The sequence below is a fragment of the Lytechinus pictus genome, chromosome 6, assembly GCF_037042905.1.
Source record: "Lytechinus pictus isolate F3 Inbred chromosome 6, Lp3.0, whole genome shotgun sequence".
Classification (NCBI taxonomy): domain Eukaryota; kingdom Metazoa; phylum Echinodermata; class Echinoidea; order Temnopleuroida; family Toxopneustidae; genus Lytechinus; species Lytechinus pictus.
Genome location: NC_087250.1, coordinates 18426447 through 18442313, shown reverse-complemented (window position 1 = coordinate 18442313; position 15867 = coordinate 18426447). Strand labels below are relative to the sequence as shown.

Sequence of the window (15867 nt, the reverse complement as noted above, 5' to 3'; positions counted from 1 at the left end):
AACAAGAGTTCTAAGATTCAATTGTTAGATATACTACTTAGATTTTTGCATCCTACTCATTTAACACCTGGGTTGAGAGTGGCAAAATGTGGATTGATGCCTTGCCACAGGATGATAGGCCAAAGTGGGATTCAAACACGCAACCCTCTGTAACATGGCGAGAGTCAGTACTGGTACTCCAAGACTATTTACATATGATGTGTATGGTATGGATACAGCGAGTTCCAAATGATCAATACACATAACTAAATCAGCATTAAAGAATTAGTTAAAACACAACCAATCATTATTATCAAAGAATTAGTTAAAAAACTAAAAAATATTTCATTATTATCTTACCTTGATATGTATGAATTCAAAGAGATTTCTTTTCACAAATGTCTTCTTTATCTTCTGATTTGTCCATGTAATGAAGAGCTTATAGTAATGATTTGCCTGTGGATCAATACATTGAAACAAAAGAAGATTTACAATATTCATTGATGTAAAATTTATTTCTTCAAAATTTTACAAAATGGAACATTCAGATTTTAGGGGATCTTAAAAAAAAAAAATAATAATAATAATAATCAGTTCTTAGAGATGCATAGTACCAGATAAATAGTCTCTATGCATGTGGATTAATTGTTTTGATTTTGTATAGGGCTAATACATGTGCTTTTTAAAAAGGTATGTTTTTAACACAGATTTGAATCGGTTGAAATCTGTTATTGATCTTATATTATGACGTAGGTTGTTCCAGTTTTGGTGCCATTTTCCCAAAAGCTCTGAATCTTCTTATTAAATTGGGACAGTTGGCAGGTATATATTCATATCAACCCCAATAAGTCAGTGTTTAGATACAATTAGAGCATGCACAAATAAAGGTCAATGACATGAGCACCTTAGAGGTTTGCCTGTCGTAGAAATAATCAATTTATGAAGACTGGATTCCAAACACAAAGTCTAATTGATTATAAATGAATAGAATAGTTCATATCTAAATAATCTCTGTTGAAAGCTGCATGCATATTTCATAAGAAGTTGCTACAATAGCAACTCTTGCTAAAATGCCAACTTTCATTGGCAGAGCCCATCAGGAAGTAGAATTTCACTGTTATCATGGTAGTAGACATTCAAACAAAAGTTGCTATTTTAGCAACTTTTATGAAATGGGACCCAGTTTATTCAATCAAATCAAATCAGGGCCCCGTCTTACAAAGAGTTACGATTAATCCAATCAATATTAACTCTATGGAAATCCATCAGTGTTATAATTCTTTCTACAGGAAATTTGCAAAATGTCCTTTGTAAACAAAGGAGATCACACCAAATTGTCAAGAAATCAATGAATCTATGGATATACATTCATATGTAAAATTGGTTTTGAACAAACATGCATTTTATATGTTGACTTTGCTGGCCTTCCATAGTTTGCGATTGATTGGATCAATCGCAACTCTTTGTAAGACGGGGCCCTGATATTTACCCTTTCTGTTAGTCCAGTAGAGAAGTAGATAGGTGCTTTAAGATTCATCCTCTCCCTAAAGAATACACATCAAAATTAAAACAAATTAAAAATATATCGAAATTGTAGTAAATGGCATCAGGAATTCCAATCAAGGTTAGGCTTTATAAGATAAATTTGTCATTTAATTTGGTTTCAAACCATCTCGAAGTTCTTCAGTTCCACATATTTTCTGATCGGGAAATTTACCCAGATCAGAAAATACCAGTTAATTTTGGCAATGTGAAAGCAACTTACGCGTAATATCCCCAAAAGAAAATACCTGCTAGAAAGTAGGTACTCATAAAAATTACGAGAAATTTTGAGGGGATTTTTTCCAAGGTTGCAGGTATTTTGACAGTGGGAAAGCAAATTATGGGAACTTTTAGCCCAGCGTGTAGTTGGGCGCGGGCGCCGTGGGTGGCTGCTGAGCTAGCGATTTTGAATCGCGCGCCTTGCGTGCTTATCAGACCATACTGTATGCTCGCAACTTCAGGAACTTACCCCGAAGCGTATGTTTCGGGGAGGGGTGAATGCAAAAATAATTAATGGGTATTTTTTAGCCTGAAAAAGTTATTGTAATTTAACAGGGATTCTTGTGATTGAGGCAGTTTTAAACCACCTTTAGTATCAGAGAGCAATCTTCTAAGGCTTATATTTCTCCATGCTGAACCTTTAATCGGAGGGTCGTGGATTCAAATCCTACTCCAGTGTATTGAGAAATGAATTTGTGTATATTATCATTCAAGTGGGTCGCTATTACAAGATTACACGGCTCTGAATGTTGCATTATGGGTTTGGAAACTGGCCAGGTATGAGAAGTTAAGGATTTGAGGTGGTGCTACTAACGCTTCTGGTTTGCATCTGCTTTAAAGGGGAAGTTCACCCTGACAAAAAGTTTATTGTAAAAATAGCGGAAAAAATAAAAAAAATAATTTTAAAAATTGCCGAAGGTTTGAGAAAAAAAAGTCAAAGAATTAAAAAGTTATTAGAATTTTAATTATTTGATTTGTGACGTCATATGCGAGCAGCATTCCTACATAGCGAAGAGTAAAAAAAATCAATGAAATGTCATTTTCTCAGAAAATTAAAGATAGTTTTTACTCTACCTTTTGTATATCAGTTGACAAATCATTTCACACCCGATCATGAAAATAAAATAAAAATAAGTCATCAGGAACCATTAAAAAAATGAAATTCATGCATTTTATATTACATAACATATGGGGCAGCTGCTCGTTTATGACCTTAAAAATCAAAAACTTAAAATTCTAATGACTTTCTTTATCTTGAACAGATTTTCCTCAAACCTTCACCAATGTTTTTTATTATCTTTTTGCTATTTTTTACAACAAACTTTTCTTCAGGGTGAACTTCCCCTTTAATAGAGCACTATCTTATACATGTAATTATTATTATCATCATCAGTCTCATCCTCACCAGTATGATTCCAGTAGTATGCAGAGCTCCTGGGCTCGACCCAATGCAAAGACAGGTATAAGGACCTTCCCTCCATTCGATACACAATCGTGAACCTTCTTTAGGAAATCTCGCTCTCGACACCTATAACAGATAAATCACACAGTTGAAAGATTCATAATCACAGATATTATCATATCATCATTATACTTTGAGCTGATGTTGTTTGAATAAAAATGGCACAGAGTCGGGGTCAGCTGTAGGAATGCAGGAAAAGTCAATTATTACCGAAATTGGAAGTGGTATACAGTATATCACAAATGACAATATACAGTAGGCCTATAGTGATGTAGCATTTGAATGAAGAAATATTCCAAATGAAATACTTCGTATGAGTTTCCAAAACCTGGAGGAAAGATTGTTTGTGCACCCAATCCTCTATGCAAAAGCCTTCCTGAATACATTACAAATTAATAATAATAATAATAGCTGGATTTATATATCGCTTTTTGCCTCAGGATACAAAGCGCTTGGTATTATTACCCCCGGCTTTAGCTCGAGCTACCATCACCAGCGCTCAGTGCATTCAAGGAATTAATCCTACCGGATTAACTTCCAAAATAAAAAAAAAACACCTTAAGACATTCTTTTTCAATCCTTCTTAATTTTGTTTAAAATTTTTCATTGATAAGCATCTCGGGCATGCTACAGAGTGAATTTGCTCTGACACCCCTCAGCCCAGTTTATTATATATCATACAACTCCCAAGAATGTTCTGTAATCTGATTGGTCCAAATTGGATCACATGATATTCAGCGAATTGCAATATTGCATCCAAAATGCACTATCCTGCACTCTGATGTCAGAGTGCAGGATAGTACGAGTTCTGGAATTATCTAGAATTATCTAGAATTTAGATCAAATATAGCATTTGGGTTAACTCAGTGACATGGGTGAGGGTTGTATAAAACAAACAATACACGCATTCTTGAGCATTGCCTAAATAATGAACTCTGTGCTCAACTTGCCAAATTAATGTACCGCACTCGGTCCTGCAGACCTCGGTGCAGTATATATCCATTGGCTCTTTTCACACATCGGTCATTATTTGGCCTTGCATGCACGAGCTTACATGCATTATTTGTATATTATCCTTATCATTAAGAAATATATCAAATGAAAAAATATATTTTACCTCTTTGAATCTCTGATTGTGGTCGCATAAGTTGATTCTGTGATGAGGATGTTGGGTCTACATTTATCAATCCAAGCAGCACTAACAGAAATTTTAAAAAGAAACAAAAAACTGGTCAATCTTCAGGTTCACAATTCTTAAAACTCAATAATACACAAATATCCCTTTCAAAGCTTGACTCGAGTACATGCAGTTGAAGTAAACACTGATTTCATGAGAAAGTCTGTAAAAATCTTGGTCGACTGCCATATCGTTGTAGATCGTCACAACCTATATATAATTTTGTGAAATCATGAAATCATAGATACAAAGTAAACACACTGAAGATCACCAACACAGATCACTACATGTGGGACTGTGCTTTATAATTGCTTGAAAAACGGACCAATAACTGGTAATGCTTGGAAGACCTGAAAAGTGGTAAGAGTGGCATACTAATTCCAGTTCCACCAAGGCAAATTATAGTTAAGCTAACAAGTTACAAATACCGACAGCTACCAATCAGTAACAGAAAATCTCTCAAACACACAGGAATGGGAATCCAGGAAGATCTATTTATTTTCTGATTTCTCAGCAATTAAACATCTTCATACAAGATCATGGGGTCTCTTCTTTCTTATACAAACAGTTACCTGGGCTCCGTAACATAAAGCAAAACGATTGATCGTAAGCTTGATTTTTACGATTGATTGTGCAATGTAGTCAATGCAATCGATCGTGAAAATTTGTTCTACGATCATTGCTAAGCTTTGTGTTACGGGCTCCAGGTCATTTTAGTGGGTTCAATTAGAATTCATTTTGAGATCATTACAAAAAGTGTAACTTACCCTAAATGCCTATCTGGAGTCATATTGTAATCCCCCTGTAAAATAAATTAAAGACAAATAACAAAGACAAACTCCCTCGAGGGTAAAGGGATGTAATTGCAGCATACATTAATTTCATGGGAAAGTATGTAAAATCAAGGACAATTACCATTATATCTTATATCATGATAGATCTATATCTACACGTAGATCTAGATGCGGCATAAGAGCACAAAATCTTTGCTCACAGGTTTTGGAAGACTCGTAAATTGTTATAATGATAATAATATCATATTTTACCCATGGTAGCCATTTCAGTTCCAAAAACTATTCTCCCATATTATTATTACATTGGCATTATCATGGCTACCTTGATCAGGCGCTTAGGCATTCAAGGAATTTCTTCACCTAATATCATTCACCTCACCTGGGTCGAGAGCAGCACAATGTGGGTAAATTTCTGGCTGAAGGAAAACATGCCATGACTTGGATTTGAACCCACGTCCCTCTGCTTAACAGACGAGAATCATAACCACTAGACCACGACGCCCCCGACATTCACGTCCTTGGAAATCCACCTGAAGACATTTGTGAGCCCCGTAGATACCAGTCGAACAGTATGGAACAAATTCACAAAGGTAGTTTTTAAACCAATCACTTTACGCTTAATTTACTGCCTATATTAAAACATGTTTAATACTGATGCATGTTTTTGTCACAGTACACTATTTTATTCATGAGTCCACTGTTTTGAAGAGTGGACTCATTAATTCAAAACAGTGGACTCATGAATAAAATAGCATACTTAACCATGGCAACAGGCGTCAATTTGGAGCAAATGTGATAAAGGCGCGCATCAGTATTGGACACTTTTTAGTATACTCGATAAATTAAGCCAAATTTATACAGGAAATCTGTATAAACTATAGAATGAACTGGTGGTTTTCGAAACCACCTTTGTGAATTCGGGCCTATGGTTTTAACTTTTTGGAAGATCTAGCCTTTTGAGATTATGCAATACGACATACTGTGTATACAACAGATTGTTGCCCAACTTTGATGTGAAACATGGCTGCCCCTAGCACGTGACCGGCGTAATAAGCCTTTATCTCCAACTCGTCATCCACCTACAAAGGTAAAAGTATCAAATGAACGAGATTGATTGTTATATGATCATTTTCATTTCATAAATATGTGAATAAAGATTGATATATGACATGCATAATTAAAATAGTCTCTCCATGCACTTCATAGAGTAAGACAATTAAATTACATTCATGAAATTCAAACAAAATATTTGCAAGTATCACAATACCCGTTTCAAAATTGCTGATGCAGTATAAATGTCAAACATAGGATAATTACTGTTAAAGGGTATCAAAGATGTTTCAATAGCGTACAAAATAACATTTATTTATTAGTAGTAAAATCATAAAAGAACTAGCTGTGGAAAGAGAAATATAAAGAAAGGGTTAACTGATGTACCATCTGTACCTTTTTTATGTGGATTAACTGAACAGGTAAGATTTAATTAGTGTTTGGAAGGACTGTGATTACTGTATGACCGAGAAATAATATTTTGAAAGTCAGATCACACACCATATTCAGTATGTTGCCCTTATTTAAGGAGTTTAAGTTGGATTTTTTTTCATCATCAATATCCTCATCATCACCATCATCATCACCATGATCATCATTATCATCATCATCTCCATCATCATCATCGGGGAATAATTTTCCTGGTATCGCATCGGAATTTGCTCCACATGATTAAAATCATAATAACAATGATAATGATACATCGCGTCAAGTCCACTCTGGAGAGTGCTCAAGGCGCTTAAAGACTGCTATGCATAAAGTCTTCTGTATAGCATATTTTTACATAGGACTGTACATTACTTAGTTGAGAGATTTTCTCTTATGACCAAAAATGCTATTCAAATTTGTAAAGCAAAATTATTCCCTGATCATCTTCATCATCATCAACATCATCCTCATCATCATCATCGTCATCATCATCATCGTCATCATCATCGTCATCATCAACATAATCATCATCATCTTCAACATCATCACTTAATCATTCTGTTCTCCTCCTCCTTCTACTCTTACATGTACTCCTCCATGTTCATCTCCTTAATAATAAATTTTATAAAGTGAACTATTCAGAGGCGTAGATGGAACGAGGGGCTATGGAATTACATAAATCATAATGTTGCATATACGTGTGGGTGCATGAACAGAGCAGATTAGCTACAATATTAAAGGACAAGTCGACCCCAACAAAAAGTTGATTTGAATAAAAAGAGAAAATCCAACAAGCATAACACTGAAAATTTCATCAAAATCGGATGTAAAATAAGAAAGTTATGACATTTTAAAGTTTTGCTTAATTCCACAAAACAGTTATATGCACATCCTGTTCAGTATGCAAATGAGGAGACTGATGACATCATCCACTCATTATTTCTTTTGTATTTTATTATATGAAATATTCTGATTTTCTCCTCATTGTCAAGTGAAACAATGATTAATTCCTCCCTGAACATGTGGAACTAACATTGTTAAATACTATATTGTTCAGTGAAGTTGGTCCTTATTGTCAAATCTGTAAAAAATAGAAATATTGTATTATAAAAAAAAAAAAAAAAAAAAAAGAAATAGTGAGTGAGGGACATCAACGACTGTCTCATTTGCATATCACTGCGTTGTACATATCACTGTTATGTGAAAAATAAGCAAAACTTTACAATGTCATAACTTTCTTATTTTACATCCAATTTTGATGAAAATTTCAGCGTTTTGGTAGTTCGATTTTCCTCTATTTATTCAAATCAAGAGTTTTCAGGGGTGGACTTGACCTTAAAACAAAAATAACATGAAAACTTATAGGATTTTAGATACTATTCAAATACTTCTAGTGATTCTGCTGAATCCTTCATTTCCTCCTCTTCCTCTCCCCCTACCTCCCCCCCCCCACCTCCTACATGTACCCCTCCTGCCTCTCCTCTTCCACCCCTTCCCCTCTTTCTTACTACTCTTGTCTTCTTAATCATCACAATTACCTGAATGATTTGATGTAAATTCACCACCACCACCTTCTTCATGCATTCTTTGATCATCTGTGGATTGAAAGAGAGGTCAATTAAGATAACGAAAATCATTGAATCCCTAAATATCCATCCATATTTTATTGCTTGAAATAGACATCTGAAATGAAATACTCTGAAAATTTGTTTCACCCATTTGTTTTGTGGGCCCGGCAGCCGCTGTACAGCGCCAGATCGACGAGCCTCTATCCTTAATTGTTGAACGCCAAACAGGGTAGCAGTAACTTCCATGTTTTAATGCCTTTTGGTCTGACGCGGCCGGGGTTTGAACTCCCAACCTCCCAGTTGTGAGACGGACGCCCTACCAAATGAGCCAACACACCGGTGCATCATGTGTATACCCATCATATGGGTTTCATTCGACATCACAATAAAAATACCTATATACAAAAATAATACCATATTCATACTTTTGATATTATTATTCATGAGCAATATAAATATTAACAATTTACTTACTATAAATTTACTTATATTTCCAGTAGAAAATATATTCTTGATTGTTTAAATGTATACAGCAATGTCTCCCCAAAAAATGTCCCTCTGATAAATGGCTGAAATAAGGGCAAACATGCTAGAGACGACGCAAATACATCAGTGCAGCAAACTTGGAATGGGCTGAAACGCACCACTGTTACATGTGTATTCAAAACCACTGAAGCGAGACCAATGAAATTTTCATAGAAGTTAGAACATGAATTGAGCTTTCTGGTCCTGTACATTCAATAGAGAATACTACCATATCTCAGAGGGATGTTTTTTGGGGGACGCACTGTATTACAGTGTATCTCGTCTTTCAATCAGAAGGACGTGGCTTCCAATCCCAGCCATGGCGTGTTTCCCTTATTCAGCAAGAAATTTACCCACACTGTGCTGCACACTCGACCCAGGTGAGGTGAATGGGTACCCGGTAGGATTTATTCCTTGAATGCTTTAGCGCCTATACGGCGGCTCAGCTACAGCTGGGGTATAATATGAAACCAAGTATCAACTGCAGTAGAGTATATGCAATTATAGTAGCTGGGCTATACAAATGGAACATATTATTATTACTGTTATTAGTTATGTGGTTTTACAAGACATAAAGTCTAATTAAATCTTTGTGTGCTGGGCCATGAACCTCTCTGTGTTGAATTATTTTCAGGGAGGGAAACAACGGATTGGTTTTTTTAACGTGAAATGCGAAATTCGTGTGGCACCGAGTGTGCATTGGTGAAATGTACGCGTAGAAAAGGTCAAGTAGTATCTGTGTTAGAAGGAAATACTGGTGGAATATTTTGATTTATAAATTGAGCAGGCATTTTTATGGCAACTTTATACTTACTTGTGAGGTGAAGAAATTGGTTTCTCCTTTTTTCTCAACAGTTATCTTCCTGTAGTCCTCCTATTTAAAAGAATAAATAAAATTTTAAAAGTTAAAACATGACATATCGACACACAGGTACTGACTGCCTTTATGTGAAGAAATTGGTTTCTCCTTTTTTCTCTACGATTATCTTCCTGTAGTCCTCCTATTTAAAAGAATAAATAAAATTTTAAAAGTTAAAACATGACATATCGACACACAGGTACTGACTGCCTTTAGGTTAAAATATAAATGCAAGTAGTCGCTGTAAATGCTGACATCATGAGAAAATTTGTAAAACCAAGAATAATTGTAACTATTGTGGATCTTGATCTGGTACAGTTACACTAATGAAACTTTGAGAAATCATAAAATCTAGGCTGAAAAAAGATCACACAGTAAATAACCAACACAGATAAAGCCATGTGGGACAGTGTATTATTATTGCTTGGAAAAAATACTTGACAGTTTGCGCGTACCCCATGCTTATTTTGCTTATTTCTCAGCAATGACACAGTTTCTTCCAGTGTCCTTTGGTTCATAGCTTACAATTTATCCAAACAGACACTTGGGTGCTCATTTTATTGGATTCTGTACGTACTCATTTTGAAATCATTACCAGAACTGGCATTTATCTTTGATATAACATTCTGTCAACAACATCATCATGCAAGATTAAAAAAATGTGTTTTCAAGAGTCTATAATTACTGTGCCCTTTATTATTGTATCATAATATACAGTTCTTGTATAGCGCATATCACATTATGAATAATGTCTCTATGCGCTTCCTAAGGACTTGGATATTATTACCCCATTTTCTTAGATTCAATGCTTTGTAAAATTTGTTTTTCTGTTGCAAATTTGAAAATGTGTAACTCCTTGAGACATTTTTAATCAAACTTTACTCTTTTTTTTTTATTCTAATACAAAAAATATTGCATTTGAATAAAAATGAATGGAAGAAAAAATAACACTTAACATAAATATTGCCAATTTGAAGATTGAAAAGTGTAATGAATAATGCATTGCCGCAATAGGCATGCACACTTACGAGGAGTATGGGGCAGATAGCCTTGGTGGGCTGTGTCATGTATATGGGTCCATCGTAGCCGACAATCTCAGACATGTGAGGGAGGGCTCCGCAGTGATCAAGATGAAAATGGCTGGGGATGGAAAAAACATGAAAAGCAATTTATTTGGAGAACAATATTTATTATGAAGAAATGTGATACTAAGAGATATATGCATGGCTGCTTGTATTTGTTTGGCATCTCTTGTGCCCGGGAGGTGAAAAGCAAACTGAATCAAAGTGACCCGCAGGTCTCTCCTCTCGATATAACTGGTTGGGGGGAGTGCAGGTGGACCACTACAGGTTTCCCCTTACTCTATACAAAACGTGCAGTGGGGTCTTAACGTGCAAAAGTGGCGACTCTCCTTTACACGGGGCCTCCATTTAACATGCTATCCGAGGGATGGAGTGTTTTCCACTGTAACATAGCCTGCATCTATGGAACAGGGGAGCGATGTTTACACACAACGCAGTCATCCGCACAGGGTAGACTTGAATCCACCACGACCTTTGGTTCGACATTACCAACTGAACCAACTTCACGTTTATATAGTGCATAAAACTTTGCGTTTCTAAGCACTTTACATTGGAATTATTTTCAACGTGGTCATCGGACCCTGGCATGCCTGCAAACAATGTACCGGTAAGCACTTTTCAACTCCCTGAGAGCATTCCAACAAGACAAGAGTTCCAAGACTCAACTGCAAGGCATATTGCATAGGCTTTCACATAAACCTGGGTGGAGTGTGGGAAAGTCTGAATTAACATCTTGCCAAAGGACATTAGGCCATGGTGGGATTCGAACACATGACAATGATTACAAGGTGAGAGTCAGAAAGGTCACACCACAACGCTTCCATGCGACAGTGTAATAATTAAAGTGGCCACCCATTTTTGCCCATGCTGTCTAGTTCTTAGATACACTCCCCCAAAACATGTACTAATCCTTAGAGAAGTGAATAAACACTTAAATATGTTACTCATGAGAAACAAATAAACAGGTATGCAGAAATAAAACAAATAAATTAATAAATCAACTAATAATTGAATAAACCAAAAAAGATCATTTGAAATATTCCAAGAACTATTCAAATACCTAATGATAACTGCATCAAGATGGTCTGTCAATCCACCATTTTTGTTGATGTAGGAGAAGTCTGGAAATCTTCTCTGTTGGGAAAAAAAGGGTAAAAACACACATTCAAAATTAGATATTGTGGCAGGTCATCAGAAGAACAGAGTATTGAGATTTACAACAGAGTAAGTTTGGAAAGAATATGCGGAAATATATGAAAATGGAAATGTTTTGAAGAGGAGGAAGAACAAGAAGGAAAAAGATGGTTAAGAATTTTTTTTTTCAAGAGAGAAAGAGGGAAAGTGGAAATTTATACTAAAAGACAACAATGACCAAAAAGTCCCTTTTTTATAATCAAACATACCCATGTGGAGTAATAAGAACAAATATAAAAGAATAACAGAAATGGAAATATCAAAATCAAGGAAAGAAGCCAACACGAGAACAAGAAAAGAAAATGAGGACAAATAAGAAAAGATACAGGAAAACAGGAGAAGGAATGACATGACTGATAAAAAGAGGTGGAAGAAGAGGAGGGAGAGGGAGGAGGGAAGAGGAAGAAGAGGAAGAAGAAGAAAAAGAGGAGGATGGGGAAAGGAGGTATACTCACTTCATCGTTGAAGCCCATATGCATCCCACAATCCAGCATGATATTCTTACTTCCTATCGTCAGAAGAATACAGCTCCGTCCAACATCCTGACCAGCCCCTTTCAAAATGAATGTCAAATCATACAATCACTTATTCTACTAGCATTGCCAACTCAAACTGGGAATCATGTATTTGTAGTCAACATGTTAAAAGGATATATTCTAAACTCTTTGGAGTCTTGCTTCCATATCTTATTGTTTAAATGATTTTTATAGCAACACAAAACATCATCTGGGTCCCGTCACACAAAAGTCAGTGATCAATCATACGCTTGATTTTTACGACTGACTGGCCATTGTAGTCAATGCAATCAATTGTTAAAAATGTTCTACGACCATTGCTAATACAGCTAAGGCTAAGCTTTGTGTTACAGGCCCCTGGACAAGATTGCAAGTGGGAACAGCTCCAGCAGACTTGACTTGGAAAGCTTAAATGACATTGAGCTGGCCGCCTTGCCTTGTCTTTCCGTTAATGCCCACAATCATTATATTGATTAATATGGCATATGAACGTCAAGATTGACTTGGCCTCAATCAACGGAACACTTTTTGGATTGTATTTGTAATTTGTTCCATCTTTTAAGCAGATTTGCACAGAGGATCGTCAGTTTTAATTGTCACTTTAAGATTAGTTTATAACCAAATTCCCCCCCTAAAAAAAAAAAAAAAAAACAATGCTGATAAAACAAATTTGCAAAAATAATTCCCTGAAAAAAGATGCCTGGCCTGCCTTGGCTTGAAGCCTTGAGGCCATTGAGGGGCCTGAGAGAACTATACTAATAGAACAGTAGAAAAAAATATCCTATAAGTATAAATTCCTATTCCTAATTGAATTCATTTATCAAATTGCGAAAAAACTAAATAATTAATGGCATTAGTGACGCTGATTCATTAGTAGCTACCACCACCAAAGAATCACTAAAATCCTGCAAATCATTGACAGTGTCGTATGATCAACTTGTCAAGCTCAGCTCATACACGCGTGCAGTCTGTCATTGTGAATGACAATGTTGATCTATTATAATTTATAACAAACATGGATGACAATACATGGGACTGTCAACGAAATAATCGGCAAAGTAACACGGTAAAAAACATTACTATCAATCAAATATAAACACATAGGCTCATAATATACAAACCTAAGGGAACTATCCTTATATCTGTCATCTTGAGGTGAAAATAGCATCAATCCGTGGAGAAATGGGTAGTCTAAATCCTTCGAAAATAAAGTTAGCGCTTCATCAGTTCAACTAGTTCATGCCAATGATCAGTGCGTAGTCTACGTCTACGAGCTGCTTGAACAGACTCGAATCAAATACGATTTCATGTCTGATCGAGTCTCATAATTATGCACTCCCTTCTTCTCCAAAACTCTCTTTCTCTATAAAAAGAGGCAACAACAGTACATTGTAAATCTAGTCTCACTACTTCAGACTCTGCTTTATTATGCACTACTCGTAATCGAATAGAGAAATAAAAAAGGTCTGGGCCTAACAACCCGGCCTACCCCCCCCCCCTCCATGCACCCCTCCTCATGTTAGGGAACGGTTTTTTACGGGGGAAAAATGACAAGCAAAAATAAAGATTATCACTCTAAGATCAAAATGTGTGGTTTTTTTTTTTGGGGGGGGGGTCAAGTTTCTACATTTTAGTACACCAATCTGATTTCCAGGGGAATGGCTGATAGCTGCTTCGGCACACCATTTTAGTCACCCCCCCCCCCCCCCGGGCACCCCCGCTTCCAAGGGCCAGGCCCCTCCCCCCCAAAAAAAGTTCAAACTTAGCCGCTATTCTCAAACCGCTTTCCCTTTAAAAATCTGATGATTAAAAAAGCTCATTAGCGTTTCCTGAAGTATATATCGCCTGTTATCAGATTTTCCCAATTTTTTTTTTTTTTTTTTTTTTGGGGGGGGGGGGTAATTTACTTCAAGATTAATCTTAATCTTAATTAATTTTTACATTTCTAAAATGTGTCAATCGTATAGGCCTACCTCACTAATAATAGGCCTACCTGAATCAGCATTCGATATCCCTTATGGCAATGTTTAAGCAGTGCTTAGATTAATCCATAATAAGGCCACCAATTAGGCTATGATCTCGGATGCTCTAATTGGCCTCAATGCTCGTCTCATAGGCCTTAAATATTTTTGTCACCTTTTAAATTTTCCCATTTGTGCTATATATATAGGCTTTATCGGCGAGATAGAAATTATTGCCCATCACCGTATGAAAGGGTGAGGGAGCAACACGCTCTAAAAGGGTCGAAAGGGGACAGCATTTGGTGGAAAGTGCTGTCACTCCTCATCCGGTCATCCATTCCTCCATCCTCAAGTTTGCCTTTTGTGTTTTTAAAGAATGCTGCACTCGACCCAGGTGAGGTGAATGGGTATACCCGGCAGGACTAATTCCTTGAATGCTTGAGCGCTATATAGACAGCTCAGCTAAAGCCGGGGTAATAATAGCAGGGCCCGCTGGGCCCAGTTTTCGGAACTGAAGTGGCTACCCTGGGTAAATAATATACCGCTATTATTGTTGTTATTGTTAAGAAAAGATTGAAAAATCAAGGAATCAAAACATTTCAGCGGCGGTGCAATTATTCAGATAATAATACCTTTAAAAAAATAGTGTTAATCCGACGTCCTAAAAATAATGATTTTTTTTAACAATGTTTCATTATGAAATTAATTGGCACGCCGCTTGTCAAATAGGTGTATCGATATAACAATACAAAATTGATAATAAAAATAACAAAGGAAGATCGACAAATAGCTATAACAAGGTAACCCCCCCCCCCCGTCATATCATTCACGGAACTAAAATCTATGATTAATCACAATAGTTTGAGGGATAACCATAATCGTCTGGTACTGAAATGCTGGGCTATCCTATATTTTTTTCTCAATAAAAACCTGTCCCCCCCAAAAAAAAGATCTGACCCAGCGTCGAGTCTAGCTATTTGTTATAATTGGGGAAAAAGAGGCAGGAACGGATCAATTTTTTCCAAAAGGGGGTATTTTCGTTCAGAAAAATCCAACAAGTAAATACAAAAAATATCTTCATATATTTTTATGGCTCCCCAATCTCAGTGCAACTAAGTTTAGCCTATGGAAAGGTAAATAAAGATTGAGAAAGGTAATAAAGAAAGAAATGAAAAGTAGGCATCAAGGGCAAGTTCCACGGAATGAAATAGGCTAAATAATACATGAAATACGACAAAGCGACTTCTCTTTTTTTTAAACAATGGTACAAAATCCAAAATGTATTGATTATATTATTGAAGAAAGCAAAAATATTGTCTCATTTTACAGGTACACTAGATGCGGATCCAGAGTTGAAATTTTTGGTGTGCTACAGGGTCCAGGATTTTTTCAAAAAGGGGTGCCATATTTTACCCGTTGAAAATTTGACAAGCAAAATACCTAATAAAAAATGTTGTCCCCTAAATTTAAGGTCAATATTATTCGTCCGCCCAAGTATAACTAACAAGCAAAAAAAAAGAAAAAAAAAAAGAAAAGGTTTTGGATATGTAAGGTCAATTTGCCTCTCTCTTTTTCAAATCCTACGGGGGGGGGGGGCTCGTGTGCCTTCAGCCCCCCCCCCCCCGGATCCGTGCCTGTACATGTTGTACAGTATGCACATCATACAATTTTTTTATTTTCTGAGATAGGGATTTATAGAATCACAGAAATACAATACTTCGTTGATTACA

General features: G+C 36.2%; 1 protein-coding gene across 2 annotated transcripts in view; it reads right to left on the bottom strand.

The window, feature by feature from the left end:
* The window catches only part of LOC129263716 (integrator complex subunit 11-like), a 32425-nt gene extending 18978 nt beyond the window's left edge, over positions 1–13447 (bottom strand). The window contains exons 1-12 of one of the 2 annotated variants that reach the window (XR_010293925.1): positions 13298–13447; positions 12117–12214; positions 11528–11601; positions 10414–10525; positions 9341–9400; positions 7972–8028; positions 5935–6033; positions 4928–4962; positions 4101–4181; positions 2927–3049; positions 1469–1523; positions 340–435 (exon numbers count right to left, since the gene is read on the bottom strand). Coding sequence is in view for 1 of the 2 variants with exons in the window: in XM_064101096.1 (XP_063957166.1) it covers positions 340–435; positions 1469–1523; positions 2927–3049; positions 4101–4181; positions 4928–4962; positions 5935–6033; positions 7972–8028; positions 9341–9400; positions 10414–10525; positions 11528–11601; positions 12117–12214; positions 13298–13325 (918 nt within the window). In the remaining variant the exon portion in view is untranslated. The remainder of the gene's footprint in view (positions 1–339; positions 436–1468; positions 1524–2926; positions 3050–4100; positions 4182–4927; positions 4963–5934; positions 6034–7971; positions 8029–9340; positions 9401–10413; positions 10526–11527; positions 11602–12116; positions 12215–13297) is intronic. The other variant, XM_064101096.1, reaches the window with a different exon arrangement.
* Positions 13448–15867: the final 2420 nt, after the last annotated feature.